The sequence below is a fragment of the Miniopterus schreibersii genome, assembly GCF_964146895.1.
Source record: "Miniopterus schreibersii genome assembly, chromosome: 5".
Lineage (NCBI taxonomy): Eukaryota > Metazoa > Chordata > Mammalia > Chiroptera > Miniopteridae > Miniopterus > Miniopterus schreibersii.
In genome coordinates, this window is record NC_138106.1 from 65138966 (window position 1) to 65160057 (window position 21092).

Genomic DNA, 21092 nt, shown 5'->3' on the forward strand with positions numbered 1-21092 from the left:
AAGCAGAAAATGATTGGAACCATCAGATTGTTTTAGGTGAAAAGGCTAAAGATACAGAAGTTTTGTAACTGAAGTAGGAACAGGGAGGGACTCACTTTCCCCCTTACTCCGATCACTTCCTATCCCTCTTTAAAAGCCTTCAACTACTTACATCCCCATTGGCTCCCTATCACATCCCAATGGCCCTGCTGAACTATACTGGTTTGCTCAGCCCTTGGGGCAGCAGGAACCTGTTAGCAGGTCTTGAAGGTGGTTTAGGGAGATTCTTTAGCCTACAGTTTTCACATTTAGGAACGGCTCCAAATTTAATTTTTCATGTTATTTTCAACATTAGCCATATATTTTATGTGTGTGTCGAAAGTGTTTATGAGTTAAATCTAGGTATGAATCGCAACTTTATCATTCATTAGCTACATGACTTTGGGCAAGTCATTTCACCTCTAAGTGCCTTGTGGTTTAAAAACAACCACAATTTTTGTAACTCTCTTTTGGCATTTTCTTTCTTTTTTAATATACCTGGAGCCTCAAAAAGTGGAACTCCCACCCTCTGAGAGGTCCCCGTTACTTGCTACATAGGCTCTTACAGTGCAGTAATGAACACAGAGGCTGATGACAAGGACAGGCCTTTAATGACTTATCACACTAAAAATTCATTAAAGTGAGAACTGGGTATTCTGATAAGGTATAAGAGGGATGCTCTCCTGTCTGGGTCATCAGGGAGGATTCAATTGAAGAGGCTAAGGGAAGTCAGTCAAATTTGGGGCAGGGGAGGGTAAGGAAGTAGAGGCAATAGGTCTCAATAACTAATTAGTTTTCAGGGATATAGGTGGAGTCTAGGGTAATTTTCATATTTTGAATTTGAACAAGTGAGTGAATGGTGGTGTTAACCAAAATAGCTAACTGGGGAAAAACTATTTTCTGCCAGTGGGTGAGTGGATACTATGACCAGTTCAGTTTTGGGGTATGTTGAGTATGAATGCACTTTGAGACATCACAGTTGAGATATTTTTAAGTAAATGACCCTGTATTATAAGAAGGGCCTAGTTACTCTTGTTCATTTAGAACTTTGTAGCGTATAAGGCACTATCCAGGCCCAATGGGGGAGCAGAAAGAATGGGTTTATGGTCCCTGCTTTCAAGGGACCTATTCTCTCATTGCAGTCAAGAAATTAAACAGCCGCAGAAGATTCCAGTAACCCTCTAAGACAACAGCAGGAGAAACGTTATAGATTGTACATGAATAACGGCCAAGAGAATTATATGGATGCTTCTTGCTCTTCAGCAGTTAGTATCCAAATAAAAATTTTCACCTGGGCTTACTTCTGTTTTACTTTGGTAATCTGAGGTGGGTTGAGAACAACATGAGCTTGTTTAATAAGTACTGTGGGTTAGTTACTTTGGAGTAACTCATTTTAATTTTACTAGGTGGATACTGTTATTTGTCCCATTTTACAGAAGAGAAAACTGGGGCACTTAGAGGTTAAATGACTTGCCCAAAGTCATGTAGCCAATGAATGATAAAGTTGCTATTCATACCTAGTCAGTCTGAACCCAAAGCCCCTTCTCAGTTTTTAAAAAATCCTATTCTTTTTAGTAAGTATATCCCCTGTTATATAAGTTACTTGAAAACTTTATTTTTAGTGGCTACAAAGTTTATTTAATCTTTCTCCCAATTTTAGACATCTATATTACATTTAATTTGGTGCCTGCATTTCCAGTTATATTTTTAGGATAAATTCCTGGAAGTGGGTCCCCTTAAGGCTCCTTAAAACATCAATTTTTTCCCCAGAAGCCTTCAAATAATTTACGGTCTGAATGTATTTTTTAATCCCACATGTTCCATAGGGTTGCCTAAACCAAGACAAACGGGAGAACTCAAAGTAACACTATGATGAAGATGGTAGTTAGGATACTGAATCACAGAATGTTAGAGCAGGAAGGAACTCCAGGTATTATCTAGGCCACATTTTCTTTGATTAATTAAGAACTAAGGCTCAAAGAGATTAAGGACATGCCCCAAACCATACCACTAATTCAATTCAGAGTTAGGAGAAGAACCTGCACTCAGCACTGTGTGATCTATTGAGTCTCTTGGATGGTTCGCAGGATTCAGGGTGTGCTGAAATCTGGGGTCTTGAGTAGATATTTAAGAGAATATTATCATCTGAGTCAGTTTCACAGTCCCCCTTGAAACATCACAGTTGTGTCAGAGAGATGTGGAAGTAACCCAAAAGGGTCTTCCCTGAATTGAGAAGTTCAATACCCACCCATGGAGATAAAAAACTCTGCTGGGCCAGGGGAACACCGAAGTCCCCTTTTATGATAAGATCTACAGGGTGATTCTGAACTCTCTCTTCATTATTCCATTGATTGTGTCATACATTTGAACAAAGGGCTGCTCACATAATTCAAAACTTACATAATTCAAGACTGATTTTCTATAGCACTGACCAAGGATGGAGGATATTCTGTTTATTATTGCTCCAACATGCAGCAACTGTGTAAACAGAACTTACAATTGATTTGCCTTGGTATCTATCTGGGTTAACCTGTTAAGCCTCAAAATTTCAATAACCTGGCACAACCAAGGGTTGCACAAAATCTGACATAGGCTGGTGAACCATCCTCTATGTTGCAGACATGCCATGTCAAGGTTGGCAAGACAGGGGAAGAGTGTTAAAGGAGTCATGTAGGCTCTTAAGTGACTCAGGCTGAAGATGATAAATGCCCCAGTCTGTTGACCACAACTAGAAACATGGTTCTGATTGAACTGGAGGACAGGCTAGGAAAAGTCTGTGGAGGAACTCACAGATATTTGATGTGCACTAATAGTTTCTTCCACACATTTGATTCTTGATACTTCGAAATGACCTACTTAAAAAAATTTGTAGGCAATTTTATATCATTTCAAGTTTTAGACATAAAAGTAAAATTTTCATATTACTTTCCTTCAAATATGCTTAAGAAATTCTTTTGGAATCCCTGTTAAAAACAATGAAATTTTTGCTTAATAGTTGTGAGATTTGGGTAAGTCTTTTAACTTCTCTAAACCTGTATCCCAATTGAAAATGGGATTTAATCTCTCATTCATGGCTATGTTGTAAAAATTAGGTTAGAGATCTCAGGCAAAACACTTGGCAGAAGGCCTAGAACAAGGTAAGTGTTCAAAGACCGAGACTTTTTCTTCTTACTGGTATTATTGATATTGTAATGGATCTACTACTGTTGACAGTAATATCATTTTATCATTTCCTCTGAATCAGTGGCATATCCATAATCATCAGAAGACAGGGAACAAGCGATGTTTTGGCTAAGTTCTGGAAATAAAATGTTTTCATCTTCTGTATGTTCTTATCTCAGTAGTCATGGGGAGTTTCAAAGGTCATGCCCTCCCCGGAACTTTCTTCTTCATCATGGGTATTTGGTGGACTCTGAAGTGCGTTCTGAAGTATGCCTACAGAAAGCACAAGCGGACTTCCTATCTTGGTTCCAAAGCATTATTCCATCGAATCGATATTGTGGAGGGAATTGTAGTAATCTGCATGGCTTTAATTGGTAAGTGGACTATTTCTGTATTCTGTTTTCTCCTTTTGGATATTTTCACATGCAAAGAGAAGATTTAATATCAAGTCAAGAAATTGCTAAAAAGAATTTTTACTTTAAAATATCTCTGAACATATATTCTAATTATAATTTCTACCTTATATAATTGTTAGAAGGTGATATATCATATTCATACAAAGGTTTATTCCTTAATGAGTTAGTCATGCTAATTAACTTACCTGCCCACTCAGGGTTAATTTCCTTTATACAATTAGCTGGAGCCTCTGAAATAATTTTATACCAAGTATTCTGATGCCTGAAAGAGTAAATTTCATCAGAACCATTTTTCAAAATGATATCAAAATAATCAAGAGATTATGGGAAAACTTCAATAATAATCACTGATAATAAGCTGTACAGAGAGTTAGGCTGAAGAAGACTTGCCTCATGCACTCATCCCTTTTGTGTGCTTTCTAAATTGAAGAGGGAGTTAGGTACAACGACTTCTAAGGCCTTTCCATTGACTATAAGATTCTGTAAAAATGCCCTGTGTTTTTAGCATTTCACTTCAGTCTCTCCCTTATGAAGGGCTAAACTTCCAAATTTCCTTTGGATTTCTTCATGTTTAATTCATGGCCATGGGTCTTTGCTATGGCCATCACATTACAGAACAGCCATTTCCCAAGAGAGAAATTTCTGTGCCAAATTCTATAGATTAACAAAAAAGGCAGCGTTTTCAAGAAAGTTTAACTGTGTGTAGCTGACCAGACTATATACTATGTCTGTCTGTGCTTTCTCAGTTACCCTTAATTGGGAAAAAGCTGAGCTCTAGCATTTTTATACTGAACCAACCACGACTCCCTACTTTGTGGCAGCTACCCAGAGACAGAGCATGTAGAAAGAAGTAATCAGCCTCTGTGGGACTGATCTTACAAATCCAAACCCCAAATCATTCAGGATTTATTTAGTCATTATAGTAAAGTAGGAATTAAGATCATTAGTGGAGCTGATCATGAAACTAAGTAGAACTAAATCTTCAGCTTTAAAGGTCTGAAATAGCTGTTTGACTGAATTGATTGTCTTTGATTAAAAGTGATTATCCAAACCAATATTTGAACCTCTAAAACAAGCCTAAACCACCACTGCTCAGCTACTAGGGAACATCCCAGAAATAAGAATTAATGCCATAAAAGAACACTAGATTGGACTAAGCAGTGGGCTACTCCTCCTGCATCTTCCCGCTTTCTTGGTAAAGTTATGAAGAGAGTTACTAAAACTTTAATATATTCTTCTACAGGTATGCTTGGGGAACAGTTTATTGTTGGAGGGCCCCACCTGTCCTTGTATAACTATAAAGAAGGCCGGTGGATCCAGCTCCTGGGCTGGCATCACACTACCATGTATTTCTTCTTTGGACTGCTGGGCGTGACAAACATCCTGTGTTCCACCATCAGTTCACTTCCTACCTCTTTAAGCAAGTTAATGATGTCCAATGCCTTATTTGTGGAGGGTAAGTATGAGTGAGTATTTTGCTGTACCTTTTACTACTATTGGACATTTGTCTAGCTCTTTGTAATAATATTCCTGTAGTGTCTTGGTGCAGCCTTGGCCCATGGGTTACCAATTTGGGCCATGGTGAACTATTTGATGCCCTAGGTAGGATGCCAAAGATTTTCCCTCCCTACTGACTCATTTAGTAAAACTGAACAAGCACAATCACTAAAAGTGCTTTATTCACATTTCACATCTGTCTTAAAGAATCACCTGCCACGATTATTTATCCCTGGGTTATCCTGGAGATTATCATGATTTCTATTTTTAAAAGTGAAACTGAGCTCAGAGTAGTGAAACATGAATATCCTGCTTGAGGAGACACAGCAGAGTAGCTTCCACCACCTAACTAGTCTTTTTTATATTGATATAGTTACTCCAAAAAAACTCAGTCACATAAAAATATGAAGTCCTGTTTTTGAGAGATAAATGAAGAACATTTTTTTCAGTTGGCCTCCTGTTGCTGTACGGGGAAACACTGAAAAGAAGTGTTTAGTGATCTGTTTTCATTTATTGTTATTTATAATGAACATATTGATTGTGGAACTAAAAAATCCCAAATTATCAAGAGGCAGTCATTTCCTAACTGTCCACCTTGCCTGCCACATGTGAAGATAAAGGACTTTGGTTAACCCTTCTTTGAGAACAAGGGCTAGATAAAAGATGGGCACCAACAACCTGAGTCTTATCATCTCAGGGTGTTACGATATTTTTAAGAAACACCTTTTCTCCTTCATCTAAATGAAAAGAGATGATGAAGCTGTAATCTTTCCATGAGATTAAGAAATGTAGTTAGCTACTACTTCTTGGGAGCTTCCAAAGCATCTCGTGATTTATGTATATATTTGCTTCCTCCAACAGACTGAATTCCTTAACTTGAGGCTTTGTCTCACTCATCTGTGCAGTCACCCTAACTCCTGCTCTCCACACTCATCACAGTTATTGTTCATCTTCCTGTGCTGAAGATGCTTTGAGACACAGTTAGTTGAAAGCATCATGCTGTGTGGGAGGAGAGAATAAAGGCTGGGGAAGGGAAAAGAGTGTTAGATTTCAAAAATTCCATTCTAAAGACGTGGCGATGACTCCTAAAATGTCATTACTGTGGGAAGCTGGGAAGCAGTGGGCACCAGATATTTTGAACAAATGTGTGTACGTGTAAAATTCTGTGGAGAGACGGGATGGGAAGAGAAACTGGTTTCATTTAAAAATACAAACTATTTTTCCCCTTTCTGTCAGCTTTTATTTTCTACAACCACACCCATGGCCGGGAAATTCTGGACGTCTTTGTTCACCAGCTGCTGGTCTTGGTCATCTTTTTGGGAGGCCTGGTTGCCTTCATGGAGCTCTTCATACGCTCCAATGTAACCGTGGAGCTTCTGCTCATGAGCTTTATCCTGCTTCAGGGGAGCTGGTTCTGGCAGGTGAGTTGGGGCCTCCAGCTAACAATATGTGGTGTCTCCACCTATAACCTCCTCTCTTTGTTTGGTGGGGCATGTTGCCCTAGAAACAAGAGACTTCCTCCTGATGTGCTGCTGTAGCGAGAATGTGGGCCTCCAAGAGCAACCCTGGTGGGAGCAACGACAGCAGTGGGGAATGGAGTGGGGTGTGCCCCTCTGCATCACCCACCTGACTATCCACTGTGTAGGAACTCTGAGCTGGTGCTTTTAGTTGGAAGTAGTTCCTGACGCTAAAGCAACTTACAACCTAATGGATAGTAAGCTTGAGAAAAATATGAAAGGCAGGAAATGGAGGAAACTACTATTTATTGAGAAACAACTAAGGGCCAGCAACTATACAGGCCTTCACGCACATATTGTTTCATTATGTCCTTACAATGACTTGTAAGTTAGATATTATCATTCTCAGCATGTTCTGATAAGGAAAACTCAAAGAGACCAAGTTACTTTCCCAGTATCACAAAATAATGGAAGCAGAATTTAAATGTGGGTGTGTGACCCCAAATCCCAGGTTCTTTCCGTTTTACTCCATCAAATCCCTAACCTTCATGTGTTGTTGAAAAATTATATTCTGATCAGTGAACAGACATTTTACGGAAAATGGGAAATCATAATCCAATATCTATATACATATGTAAAGAAAGTCTGGGATGAAAAGTAACTGTAGTTTAATCAGGAAAGACTCCTTAGAAGTGATTTTTAGTCACGAGAGAGCAGGGGTTTGGGACCATGAGGTTATTTCAGGAACTTGAATTTCACAAGAGGAATGAGAAGAAGCTTTGGCAGGCAAGGGGGAGAGGAACATCATGGTCAAAACAGAAGATAGGAAAGATGTGTATTTAAGCATGTGAGGAGTAGAAAGGCTGTTGGAGCAGAGGCCAGTAAAGAGGGGCTACATTTCAGAGTCACTTTGAAGAAAAAATGATATAGGAAAAGTAACAAATGTCCTATAATGTGATAAAATTAATAATTGGTCAATTTACATAGAGAAGTTGTTTTTTTTTAGATTATTTGTCATCTTCTGAGAACATAAATAGAATGGAATATGAAACATCATTATGCATTCTATATCTCCTGGTTGGGATGTTTTACCGTGTGTATGTATTATTACCTATTGACAAATAAAGATAAATTTAAAACTTTTTTAATGACAAAAAATAAGGAGATTTATTTAACTCTCATAATAAATGCCAAAGTAGAGTGGACTGCTGGAGTCATGTCCAGTTATCGCTTCCCTCCTCTAAGAAGCTCTTGGCTCTGCCCTCTTCTGTGTGTTGGTGCCACCTGAAGGCAGTCTCTCTGCCGTCTCCACTTCTCCTCCTTGGTTATGAGGGTGCTCTCCAGCTAGTCTTCAGTTGCAGTTGATTATTCAGGATGTTTTTTCCATATTTTAGTTGTAATTCCAGTTTGGTCCTGGGAGAGTGTCAGTGTAGCTTCTACTCAATCTGCCACCATTTTGGAATCTTGAATTTAAAACATTTTTGAAGAGATAACTTCCGGTCAAGATGACACAGTGACTTTACATTTCAGTGTATCTCCTCTGTTCCAAACATATAACAATGACAGATAAAATATCAAAACTACTTATAAAAATAAAAAAGAAATTAAAAGAAGAAAATAAACAAACAAAAAATAAAAAAATTAAAAATGCCTAGCTGCAGTTAAATAGTATGAACAAAAACAGGGCAAGCCCCCTTGTGGGCCAGATGCAGAACAGAACTGCAGAGCGGGAGAAGCTCTGGCCTGTAGGCCTGTGGGCTCCGGGGCTAGAGCACACAGTGATGGTTGGTTGGTTGGTTCCAGTGGAACTAAACTAAAAGAAGTCCTTTTAAAGTGAGGAATGAAGCCAGGCTTTTGTAACTCTTTAATTGTGTTGTTTATACATTCTATATTCCTTTTTAATTTTTTCAATTACAGTTGACATTCAGTATTATTTTGTATTAGTTTCAGGTTTATAGCATAGTAGTTGGAAAATAATTTGCTTTACAAAGTGTTCCCCCCAATATTTCCAGTACCCACCTGGCACCATACATAGTTATTACAATATTATTGACTACATTGCCTATGCTGTGCTTTACACCCCCATGACTATTTTGTAAATACCAGTCTGTGCTTCTCAATCCCTTCAACCCATTGATACCTCACTTTTGATTGAAGTCTTTTAAAGTATTTGTATTATAGTTATGGGTTTGTCAATTTCTCCTTACTTTCATTTTTTGCTTTAATGTTATTAGTCTGTATTCTGCTTCTCTTTTTTTTTAGTTGAATGCTCATTTGTTTTCAATCTTTTGTGTTCTTAGACAAATACACTTAAGGCTATAGATTTTCCTCTACACACTGCTGTAGTTACCTCCCTTAAGATTTGATGTGTGGTAGTTTTCACTCTTGGGCAATTTTGAATGTTGCATTTTTGCATGTGCTTTCCTTTTTTATATATGAGTTATTTAGGAGTGTACTTTTAAGTTTCCAAAAATATCCTTTTTCTTCTTATTATTCACTTCCAATTAATTTTTTTATTTTTATTTTTAATCCTCACCTGAGGATATTTTTGTCCATTGTTTTTTAAGAGAGAGTAGAAGGGAGAGAGAGAAACATGATGTGAGAGAGACACATCAACTAGTTGCCAGGGCCGGGATCGAGCCTGCAACTGAACCCGGGACCGTTCAGTCTGCAGGCCAACACTCTAACCACGGAGCCAAACTGGCTAGGGCATATTCACTTCCAATTTAATTAATTGCTTTCAGTCAGAGGATGTGTTCTCTTTGAAATGTGTTGAGACTTCCTTTGGGACATAGCCCAATGTCAGTGGCAGCAAATGTTCCATGTATTTGAAAAGAAAGTATATTCTGTCTTTTTGGGTTCAGGGTTCTACATATATTTACTACCTCAAGTTTGTTAAAGATCAAAATGGGAAATTTAAAGATAGTTGAAGAAAAGAATAATAAAGATAAAAGCAGAATTAATTAAACTGATTAGTGTACATTAATGATTAATAATTAGTTAAAGATCTGAGGAAGGAAGATGTGGGCTGTCACAACTGAGAGTCTATTGGTTTAAAGTTGCCCCTTTGGCAGAGAAATAATGTTTTCTTCTCCTAAAACTTTTCTGAGGAAGAGCTATGAGGTTGAGGTCTTTGGGCATCAACCTGTGATTATTTAAAATTTTTTCTACTTATCTGTGTGTCTAGACTAGTTTCTTTTTTTGCCTGGTGGCCAGACCAAATAACGCATGAAGCCTTAAGGAAAAAGGAACATTTAACACCAATGCAAACACACACTGGCAGGAAGTGAAGGTTTAGCCACACTACCTCTCCCCATCATGAGATTCCTCTGAAAGTGAAAAAAAAGTCTGGGGACTTAGGTAAATTTATTATGTGTCCATGTTTTGTTGCAGTGATATATGAATGTTTATGGCCAAAACTGTCTCTTAAGCTAATAATCCTACATAGTGATTTTCTTTTCACTATATTTTTCTCTTGCTACTTCTCCATATGTGCTTAAACTAGTGCATAAACAATGTACAGGTAGATTAGAGAAAATATACACCTAGACTCTTGGAACCATAAGACCCATATAAGCAAAACCAGAAATGAAAGAGAAGTTACTACAGGCATCATAGGTATACAAAGGACCATACTAGAATATTATAGACGACTATAAGGCACCAAATTCAATAACCTAAAAGAAATGGGTAAGTTCCTAGAAATGTATAACCTTCCTAGACTGAATCATAAAATAATGGAAAATCTAAATAGACTGTTCAACAGTGAGGAAATTTTAACAACCATCAAAAACCTCTCCAAGAGGTCCTGGTTGGTGTGTCTCAGTTGGTTGGAGGGTCATCCCGTACACAGAAGGGTCCCAGGTTCAATTTCCAGTTAGGTCACATACCTAGGTTGTGGGTTCAATCCCTGGTTGGGGTGCATAAGTGAGGCAACCAATCAATGTTTCTCTCTCACATCTATGTTTCTCTCTTTCTCCCTCTCACTTCCTCTCTCTCTAAAATCAATAAAAATATATCCTCTGGTGAGGATTTAAAAAAAAAAAAAGAAGGCTTTCCCTTTGAAAGAAAACAAAACCCTCCCCAAAAGTAAAAGTCCAGGACCAGATGGCTTCACTAGTGAATTCTACCAAAGATTCAAAGGAGAGTTGATATCTATCCTCCTCAAACTCTTCCAAAAAATTGAAGAAGAGGTAATACTTCCTAACACATTTTGTGAGGACAACATAACCCTGATACCAAAACCTGGCAAAGATAACACAAAAAAAGAAAACTACAGGCCAATATCTCTGGTGAATACAAATTCAAAAATCCTAAACAAAATACTAGCAAATAAAATACAACAATATATTAAAAAAATAATACATCACGATCAAGTGGGGTTCATTCCAGAGACACAAGGATGGTTCAACATATGCAAATAGATCAATGTAATACAACACATTAACAAATAAAGGATAAAAATCATATGATCTTATCAACAGATGCAGAAAAAGCATTTGATAAGATACAACACCCATTTATGATTAAAACACTCAATAAAATTGGTATAAAAGGAAAGTACATCAGTATAATAAAGGCCATATATGATAAACCCTCAGCCAATATCATACTCAATGGTGAAAAACCGAAAGCTCTCCTCTAAAATCAGGAGCAAAACAAGGATGCCCTCTCTCACCACTCTTACTCAACTTAGTTCTGGAAGTCCTAAGCAGAGCAATCAGACAAGAGAAATAATAGGCATCCAAATTGGGAATAAAGAAGTAAAAGTGTCACATTTTGTAGATGACATGATTCTGTATATAGAAAGCCCTACGGACTCCACCAAGAAACTATTAGAAACAATAAACAAATACAGTAAAGTTGCAGGATACAAAATCAGTGTAAAAAAATCCACTGTTTTTTGTATGTTATCAATGAAATTTCAGAAAAAGAAATGGAAAAAAACAATTCCTTTTGCAATTGCAACAAAAAGAATAAAATACCTAGGAATAAATTTAACAAAGGATGTGAAGGACCTATATATTAAAAACAACAAAGCATTATTAAAAGAGATTGAAAAAGACACAATGAAATGGAAAGATATTCCGTGTTCATGGATTGGAAGAATCAACACAGTTAAAAATGTCCATATAATCCAAAGCAATATACAGATTTAATGCATTCCCCATCAAAATCCTAATGTCATTTTTTAAAGAAATAGAACCAAAAAAAACCACATCAGATTTGTGTAGAACCACAAAAGACTCCCAATAGCTAAAGCAATCCTGAGAAAAAAGAACAAAGCCAGAGACATCACTCTCCCTGACTTCAAAGTATACTATAAAGCTACAGTAATCAAAACAGTATGGTACTGGCTAAACACAGACCAATGGAACAGAATTGAGAGTCATGAAGTAATAAGTTTTGAAATCAGTAAGTGTAAGTCTTACAACTTTTTTGTGTGTGTCTTTTTTTTCAAGGTTGTTTTGGCTATTTTTATGCCTGTGCAATTCCATATGAGTTTTAGGATCAGCTTTCCATTTCTGCAGAAAAGGCTATTGGAATTTTTGGGGGAGTTATTGCCATCTTAATGTTAAATATTCCAGTCCATGAACATGAGATGTGTTTTCACTTATTTAGATCTTCTTTGGTTTCTTTCAACAATGTTTTATAGTTTTCAGTGTACAAGTATTGCACCACCTTTATTAAATTTATTTCTAGCCCTGGCTGATGTGGCTCAATTGGTTGGGCATCATCCCATGCACCAAAAGGTAGCTGGTTTGATTCCTGGTCTGGGCACATGCCTGGGTTTCAGGCTCAATTCTTGGTGGGGGGCATGCAGAAGGCAGCCAATCGATGTTTTGCTCTCACATCAATGTTTCTCTCTCCCTCTCCCTCTCCCTTCCTCTCTCTCTCAAAATCAATAAAAATATTTAGAAATTTATTTCTATATTTTATTCTGTTCAATGTTATGGCAAGTGGAACTGTTTTCTTAATTTAATTTTTGGCTTGCTCATTGCATGTGTTTGAAAATACAACTGACTTTTGTATGTTAATTTTGTATCCTGCATGTATGTTGAATTAATTTATTAGCTCTAATGGTGTTTTCTTTAGGGTTTTATATGTGTGTGTGTGTCATCTGTGAAATTGGATAATTTTACTTCTCCCTTTGCAATCTAGATGTCATTTATTTATTTTTCTTGCTCAAGTGTTCTGACTAGAATATCTAGTATAATGTTGAATAGAAGTGGTGAAATCAGACACCCTGTCTTGTCTTGATCTTAAGGGGAAAGCTTTCAGCCTTTTATCATTAAATATAGTGATAGCTGTGAGCATTTATTTATTTTAAAACCTGTTTTGGACTCTGATTTTGAAGTGACCAAGTGAAACTGCACAATTTAGATACTTAAGTACATTCTCTGAAAGTCTACCAATCCCCAGAGATGATTACTATTCATATTTTGAAATTAATCTTTAAATGTCCTTAAATTTTTTTTTTCCAAAATATGACCTACTAGGTACTGTTTATATTACTAAAACAGGCAATAAAACCTGATGTCTTCTCTGTAGCATTTCAGATAATGGGAGTTATCTTGGTTACCATTAATCTTGGAACCAAGCATTTTGAAATGTGGTTGATTATTTTAATGTGTGCCTTTTGTTTTAAATTGCAGATTGGTTTTGTCCTTTATCCCCCCAGTGGAGGTCCTGCATGGGATCTACTGGATCATGACAACATTATGTTTCTCACCATATGCTTTTGTTGGCATTATGCATTCACCTTTATCGTCATTGGAGTGATTTATGCTTTTGTCACCTGGTAAGTTAGTGAATTTTGTTCATGGAAGTTCTATTCCTTGGTATAATATCAACAAGACTTGATAGTACTGAGTTAAAGTTCAAAGGGAGATTTTATTCCTCAGCATTCCGCCAGACTGGGTAATATAGCAGAAATTTATCTACAAACACAGAATTTTCCAATAGAAAGAATGAATGCTGGCTTAAAGTTAGAATAGCTCAGCAGTGTCTCTGCTGTGCCTCTGACCTATGAATCGTCCTTCAACATACTCTTCTGTGCCTCCGTGCCTTTGCAAATGTTCCTTCCTTTAATGAATGGTGCTCCCCACACCTGCAGCCCTCCATTTGCCTAGGTGTACATCAATTATAGCATTTCCCAAACTTGGTGTCATTTATTTTTTAAAGAATAGTTTACTGATTTTTAGAGAGAGAGGAAGGGAGAGGGAGAGAGAGTGAAACATCAATGAAAGAGAAACATTGATTAGCTGCCTCCTGCACTCCCCCTACTGGGGATCGAGCCCACAACCTGGGCATGTGCCCTTGACTGGGAATTGAACTGGCAACCTCTTGATGCACCAGATGATGCCCAATCAACTGAGCCACACCTGCCAGGGCTGGTGTCATTTAGTCTCCCTTAAATTTGAGTATCTGATTCATTTGACATTTACTCTGATATTTCTAAAAGTAAGATTCGTTTGAACAATACATCTTTTTACAAGGACCCTGATACAGTATCATGGGTGAAGAGCAATAGAGCTGATTGATAAGAACACATATTCCTGCTCTGCTCTTATCAGCTGTATGACTTTGGGCAGATTATTTAACCACATTGAGTCTTAGTTTTGTTGTTTGCAAAATGGGGATAATAACAGAACTTAAATAAGATCATGTATTTAAACTGCTCAGGCCATAAAAAGAGCTCAAAGAAAGTTATTTGTGTTGTTCTTCTCTTTTTTATTCTGTATCAAAAATGCATAAATATAGACCCTCTGGGGAGAGATGAATGATTTAAGTGCAATGCAATAAGTGAAAATAGTAGAAGAAGAAAGCACTATTGGAAATCAGAGGAGGCCTCCTCACAATTGAGAATTAAGCTGAAGTTTGAAGGATGAGTAGGACTAGAAGGGGGTGAACATGGGTCCTCTCTCCAAGGTAGCTAATGCCAAACCATAAGTGGATAGGCTGATCCTAACTACTAGGCACGCAGCCTCTAATACCTAATCCTTTAGACCTCAGCACTGATAGAAATGTTCTTTATCTGCAGCCTTCTTTATCATAGCCATGAGCTGCATGTTATTGAGCATGCTGACATGTTCCTAGTGTTGCATTCACTTTAATTAATTTAAATATCCATATTCATTGTGACCACCAGATGGACAGTACACAACTAGCAGGTTCTCTAGATTCCTAAAATGTAGTAGCTGCTTTTGGTCCAGTGGAGTCTCAGCCCCCACCAAAATTAGCTTTCTACTCTTCTCTCTAGACTCAAGTCCCATGTCACCTCTCCTGCTCTGTGCTTCTTTGAGCTTCTGAAGCATCTTTGGTGTTGGTTTTCTGAGTAAGGAAACCATTCAGGAAAATGGCTCCCAGATGTATCTGCTAGGCTTTGGATCAGCCCACTTTGATCCATAGTTGCCTCTTCCTAGAGATCTAAGTGCTTTGGGTGCTTGGAAATTTTATCTTCTCATTGATTAATTTCTATGAGTCCTATTCCATTTCCCTAAAGCATGTGCATGAGCTGGTTGTTAAGGCTGGCTCTGCTATTGAGTGAATCTTGGCTTCTTCCTCTGTTGTTCTAGGCTGACATCTGGGCCTCATCTCCTTAGGGGCTGGGCAGCCTCCAAGACCAATGCCAACATTCAGGGAGCCTCTCTACTGCATGTCATCTCCTTTCCAGAGCCAAAAGAAGACTACGGTCTTTTCTTGTTTCAGAAATCTTCAGACCTCTCATGACTCATAACCACTTACAGTTCTCTAGAAACCAGAAACTCCATGTTTATTTTTTCAACCTGTCTCCCCTCCCTTTAACCTTTTGACCACGCAGTTCCCTCTACCTGGCATATCAAAATAAATGCCTATCCCCTCTACAAAACTTCTGTGATTATCCTAGCCCTTGCTTATCTCCCTTCATGAGTTTTTATAACATTTTAGTCTCTACCACTCATTTTAACAATTGTGATCTATCATGTGATATTTGGGCGTAGCTCATGTTAGTCTTATCTATTAGTGTTAGATAGTGTTGCCTTGAGCAAAAGACCCTTTTCATATTTCTCACAGCTCTTGGAACACTGTCAAGCATATAGTAGGTACTCAACAAACACTTAATCTGTTTTAATAGATCTATTTTAGAGTTACTTGAATATATGCTTCATTTGTTTGGAAATCATGTTTTATATGCTTTTAAGTTTTGTTCTCATGTTGCTCTTGAAAATATAAGACGAGCTCATGTTCTGACATATTTTTATATGAACTTAAGCAATAGCTTAAAAAATGTCATGAAGAGTCAGTACTGACTTGCAGTGATGTCACATGGCAAGCTAATTCAGTCCTGTGGTGACGAGGAGCTTTGAAAATCTTGTCAGGGTTTGACTGTTGAGTGGTTTATGATTCAGTGATAGGTGGTGGATTTTTCAGGACATTGTATCAGAATTTGTTTGACATAACACAAAAATCACCATGGAAGTGTTGTAGGCAGTGGGAACGGCACCAGGTGTTAGACTCATGGGGTCAGATAGGACCTGGATTCAGCAACCTCAGTACATGAGTTCTGGTTAGGAAAGAATTCAGAGCCAAGACTCAAACTATAAGAGAACATTTATTTGGAAAATCACAGAGGTGGAAGAAGTAATTCATAGAATAAATCGGCTTAGGAAACAAGTTATAGAGGCAAAGAAAGGGCCCTTGGAGATTGGGAGTGAGGAAGGTAATGGTAATCTCCAAGCAGGAGGGGAGGTTGAAGGGGAAGGGAAAGGTGCAGGCATGCTCCCAGGAGTGAGTGTGCTGGATCCTCCATCCTATAGATTTTAAGGATAGAGATTTTAGGAGAGCACCCAGGGGAAGATCTCAATAGAATATTCAGCAGCTTTCCAAGTGTGTTCTTTCAAGGTCTCTCTAGGTCTCCACTGATTGATTGGTTGGTGCCAGGGCAAGGGGTCTTTATTCAATGCAGCTGGTCCTGAGGTCAGCCTGTGGGGTTGTTTGTCTGGTTTTGCTGCTTTTCTGGGCCTGGAGCTGAAATATAACTGAGGCCTAAATATTATCTCTAGGGAGGAAAGGTCAGGGGGTCCAAACCACATGATTAACAATATGCTAGGGGAGAAAAGGTCACCCTGGGGGTGAGGTCCCACCCTACAATTGTCCTTTTCTAGGCATCCAGGACTTTCCACCCTGGTGACCTTCTGTACCTGGCCCATCGTTTTTACTCTGCTCATGTCCGTCTAACTGCCTACCACAGAAACAAAATGAAGTTATGGAACCACTGCCCCCCAAATCTCTGAAAAATGAAGCTGTTTTCCAGAAAAACTTCTCAGTTTTCCAGAAAAATGGTTCAAAGATTGCCTCATCCAACCCATGCTTGCAATCTTGATTATGACAGCTCATAGGAGAAACCTATCTGTTTGGAAATCTTATTACTTTTTACTGAATTTCATATTTAAACACCTCTGTTACACAGAACTATTTCAAAAGCTCTTCTCTATGGGTTGAAAAATATTACCATTTTCGGGTTGGTTTTCCAAGCAATGATTCATGTGAGCCATTTTGAAGAACAAAATAGAGATGACAAAATTCCAGGCATATGATAATTTGCCTTCCAGAAGTTTGATTTCCCGATAAACTCTGGAAGTACACCCAGAGTCTCAGCTCTGTTCTTTCTCATATTAATTGAGGAGAACATATGCGAAGAAAAGCCCAGACACACCTTGACCTTATTTCCCTGGATTTGCGTCATTCCAGGAACTAGTAATTATTTGCATTTCCTTTTCTTACTCCATCCCTCAATCTGTATCCAGTGGCCATTTCTGCATGTGCCAATACCTAGAGCTACAAGGTGCAGATAGAGCCTGTTTAAAGCATCTGAAAATTCATCTTCACAGCTTGTAGCAACAGCAGATACAATCCAGAGAGGAGGAAGGGGGAACAGGAGAAACCACTAGGGTCTGTGTTAACAATTTGTAATAAGCAGACATGTCTTTGTTTTATTTTCCACAAAAGTAATCAGGAATAAATCTAAGAATAAAGTAACTAATTAATCCATTTCATTTAGCATGCATTGAAGTTGTACAATGTGGAAGTACCTGTGTGGAGCCCTAGCCGGTTTGGCTCAGTGGTTAGAGTGTCGGCCCGCAGACTGAAAAGTCTCGGGTTCGATTCTGGCCAAGGGCACACACATACCTCGGTTGCACACAAAGCAATGGAAAAAATATCCTTAGGTGAGGACAGGAAAAAAAAAAGAAAGAAAAGAAATAACTGTGTGGGTTTTAAAAAGTGACACAAATGCTGTCCCAGACTTTAACTTGAAAGTATAAGACTTATGAGAACTATGCCTTGAGGAATTGAGGACATTGGAAGCAGCAAAGCAGCATCAATTGTCAATTAATAATTAAGACAAGTGATTTTGAGTTTTCCTTGGCTCTTGGTGAGTCAATAGATGTTACTGAACACTGCTCAGTTGTTGTTATGTATTGGAAGAGTTAGTGCTGAGTGGGAAGTGACTGAAGAATTATGAATTATCTATGAACAGGTGAGTGATATGAACTCCTGGTAGATGGCTCCAAAGGCTATTGATTTATCAAATGTGTATTGAGCCACTATTATATGCCAGACATTGTTCTAGACTCTGGCTGGGGTTAGGGCAGTAAATAAGATGAGGTCTCTGCTCTTATGAACCTTATATTATAGTGGGATCCGGAGCACAAGTAAAGACAATGCATATTGATAGAGGTAGGCCAGACCTTCATTGGGAGAAGAAGAAAGGCAGAAAATAAGGGTAAAAATGCAGACAGACTGGGAGTTTTTCATAAAACTAGAATGATTTTGATGATTCGTTTTATCAGGTTTGTTTGCATATTCCTATGTATTTCTGGAAATTAACTATATTTTATTGATATGGTCACAGTACAACGTTTTTACAAACAATCATGCACAGAAAAAACTTTTTCTAATTCTTACTAACATCAGAGAAGGGGAGAGCCTGCTGAGTTTCTGCTGCTAAAAAGCTTAGCATCTTCCAATGTCAAAAATTATCATTGCTGCTTCCCCCCATCCGATAGATTCTATTAATCTATGAAAACAGTCACAAGGATAGAGTGCACTTCTTCTAACTTCTTAATTCATCATGGACCATCACATGCAGTGGAGCAGCCTGTGGCTTGCACAAAAGCAGCTCTCTGAAGGCACCAATAGGGGCCGCAATACAGCCCAGATTTGACATGGGGAAGGAGATGCCTTTGTGCACTTCCTTTCAGAAGAGGGCTCCTACTTAGAATACACAGCTAGGTGCGGACTTGGAAAAGCTCGGCTGAGCTTGGTTTCATCTGAGCTTCCTACAGCCCAGAGGTTGTCTTGTTTGTTTTAGAAATGATAAAAGTTATGAATAATTAGGCATCTTCTGATGCCTAATCAAATAATCATGTTATGCATTCAAAAGCGACATTGAATCTGTTTACTTATTTTACCCTAATTTAATCCACAAAAAATTTTCAGGTATATCCAAAGCCAAATTAAAAGTGATATTCTCTTTTGGGGTACTTCTCCCACTTGCACAAAAAATTTGGAGTTTGTTGAATTATAAATATGTACTGCTCTGGGCTTTTAATCTTAAACACCATAACCTGAGATGCCTTTCATTCTCCTCAGGTTGGTTAAATCTCGACTTAACAGATTCTGCCCCTCAGAAGTTGGACTCCTGAAAAATGTTGAACGAGAACAAGAATCAGAAGAAGAGATGTGATTTTGATGGGCATCTTGTCTTTCTGGATGAACTTTTCTTTTTCTTTTTCTTTTTTTTTTTTCATTGTTTTGTTTCTTGACCTTTTGTTTGGCTGAGGATGATTCTTCCTGAGGTATATTGGACATATTTTGACTTTTGTTAAAGTATTTGAATTTTAATGTTTTATTTTAGGTTTGAAAATACTTCAGATGATAAGTTCATTTTACACATCAGCCTTGGTCTTCAGGACCTGGAGTGACTCTTCCCAGGTCACCTCAAGCCTGATGCTCGTACTATGAAAAGCATTTGTGTGTTTTTTTTGCCTTATAGATATGCTCAAGGTTCCTGGGCTTACTACCATTTGTACTTGTTAAACATGGAACTACACTTGTTTATCTTGTTGTTGCAATGAGAAATAAATGAGTACGTGGACCTTGGTTCAGATACCCCAAATCGTTGTTTTTCAAATGCACACCCCCCCCCCCCTTTACATCATGAAGAGAAAACTGTGTGACACCAAAATTCTTTTTTTGATGAGACTTGTCTTTCTGTAACACCTAATTTCTCCTCTGGGAAAAGTGAACCAGAGTCATCCTGAACTAGACACTCTTTGGGAGACGATAAAAGGGATGATCCCTAGAACATATGGTCGCAAAGCCATAAGAGACTGGGAAAGGAGAGTCGTGATATTATCTATAGAGTAAAAAGTCATCAATAGCATAGCATGGCCACCATCCCATCCCATCTGCTGAAATAGTTGAAGGGTTAAAATAAGGAATAGCTTTTATGGAATATCTGGGTAAAACGTCAGAGCCCTCACATGGTCTGTGGGCTAAGTAAACCCCAGTGGAAAGTCAAGAAATCTTGTTTCTAATTCTGGCTCTACCATTAACCAACCAGCCTCTAGGGCTTGAGCAATCACCATGTCCTTCTCTTTAAAGTAAGGGAATTGAATTGGATGAATCATGGGGCCCTTTCTGAATGCCACATGTTATAAATGTAGAGTCTCTGAGACAAACCTGAAGCATGGAGATAGCTAATTTTTTACAATGTTAGTCGACGGCCAGTTTCTGCCATGACAGAAAGGAGGGCTCCAGGAATCCTTGAGGGGTGACTCAGACATGGAGGAAAAGAGGCAGTCTAGCGGGCAGCTGGAAGTGAAATGTGGGCAGTTAAATCCTTTGGGCTCCCTGCCATCCCAGAAGCACTGACAAATCCAGGAGGCTGTCCCGGTCTGGTATGATTACAGTGACACTGAAGAGGAAGGTGAGTGTATTGTTTAGGCCAAAGAACTGGACACATTCTTTTTTTTTTTAGATTAATTTGTCTCAGTTATTTTTATTTTCCCTTTTAACTAGCAAATGTTTCTTCTGCTTAAATTATTAGTTTAGAAAAGTGATGAGAAAGATGTGCTATCTTTGTTCCGCAGGAAAGCATTTAGGAAGGTCTACACAATGCAATATAGAGGGTGATCATCTCCTATAGCTCACTGTATATGCTATTGTTCTGAGTGTATCAATGAAATAACTAAAGATGTAAAGTTTATTAAATGAATAAATAATTTCGGACATTTGGTATTTTTTCTATACACATTAGCTTTTCTATTCACAAGTTTTCAGGCACATGTACTTATTATGTTTTAAATATATATCTTTATTGATTTCAGAGAGCTGAAGGGAGAGGGAGAGATAGAAACATCAATGATGAGAGTCATTGATCGGCTGCCTCTTGCACCCCCCCTACTGGGGATTGAGCCTGAAACCCAGGCATGTGCCCTGACAGGGAATTGAAGGCGATCTCCTGGATCATAGATCGATGGTCAACAGCCGAGCC

General features: G+C 38.2%; 1 protein-coding gene across 3 annotated transcripts in view; it reads left to right on the plus strand.

The window, feature by feature from the left end:
* The window catches only part of TMEM45A (transmembrane protein 45A), a 75660-nt gene extending 54833 nt beyond the window's left edge, over nucleotides 1–20827 (plus strand). For all 3 annotated transcript variants that reach the window (XM_081138479.1, XM_081138478.1, XM_081138480.1), the window contains 5 exons: nucleotides 3360–3554; nucleotides 4840–5052; nucleotides 6330–6514; nucleotides 13207–13352; nucleotides 19187–20827. In XM_081138479.1, the coding sequence (XP_080994605.1) occupies nucleotides 3365–3554; nucleotides 4840–5052; nucleotides 6330–6514; nucleotides 13207–13352; nucleotides 19187–19280 (828 nt within the window). In that variant the 5' untranslated portion in view covers nucleotides 3360–3364 and the 3' untranslated portion in view covers nucleotides 19281–20827. The remainder of the gene's footprint in view (nucleotides 1–3359; nucleotides 3555–4839; nucleotides 5053–6329; nucleotides 6515–13206; nucleotides 13353–19186) is intronic.
* The last annotated feature ends 265 nt before the right edge of the window (nucleotides 20828–21092 follow it).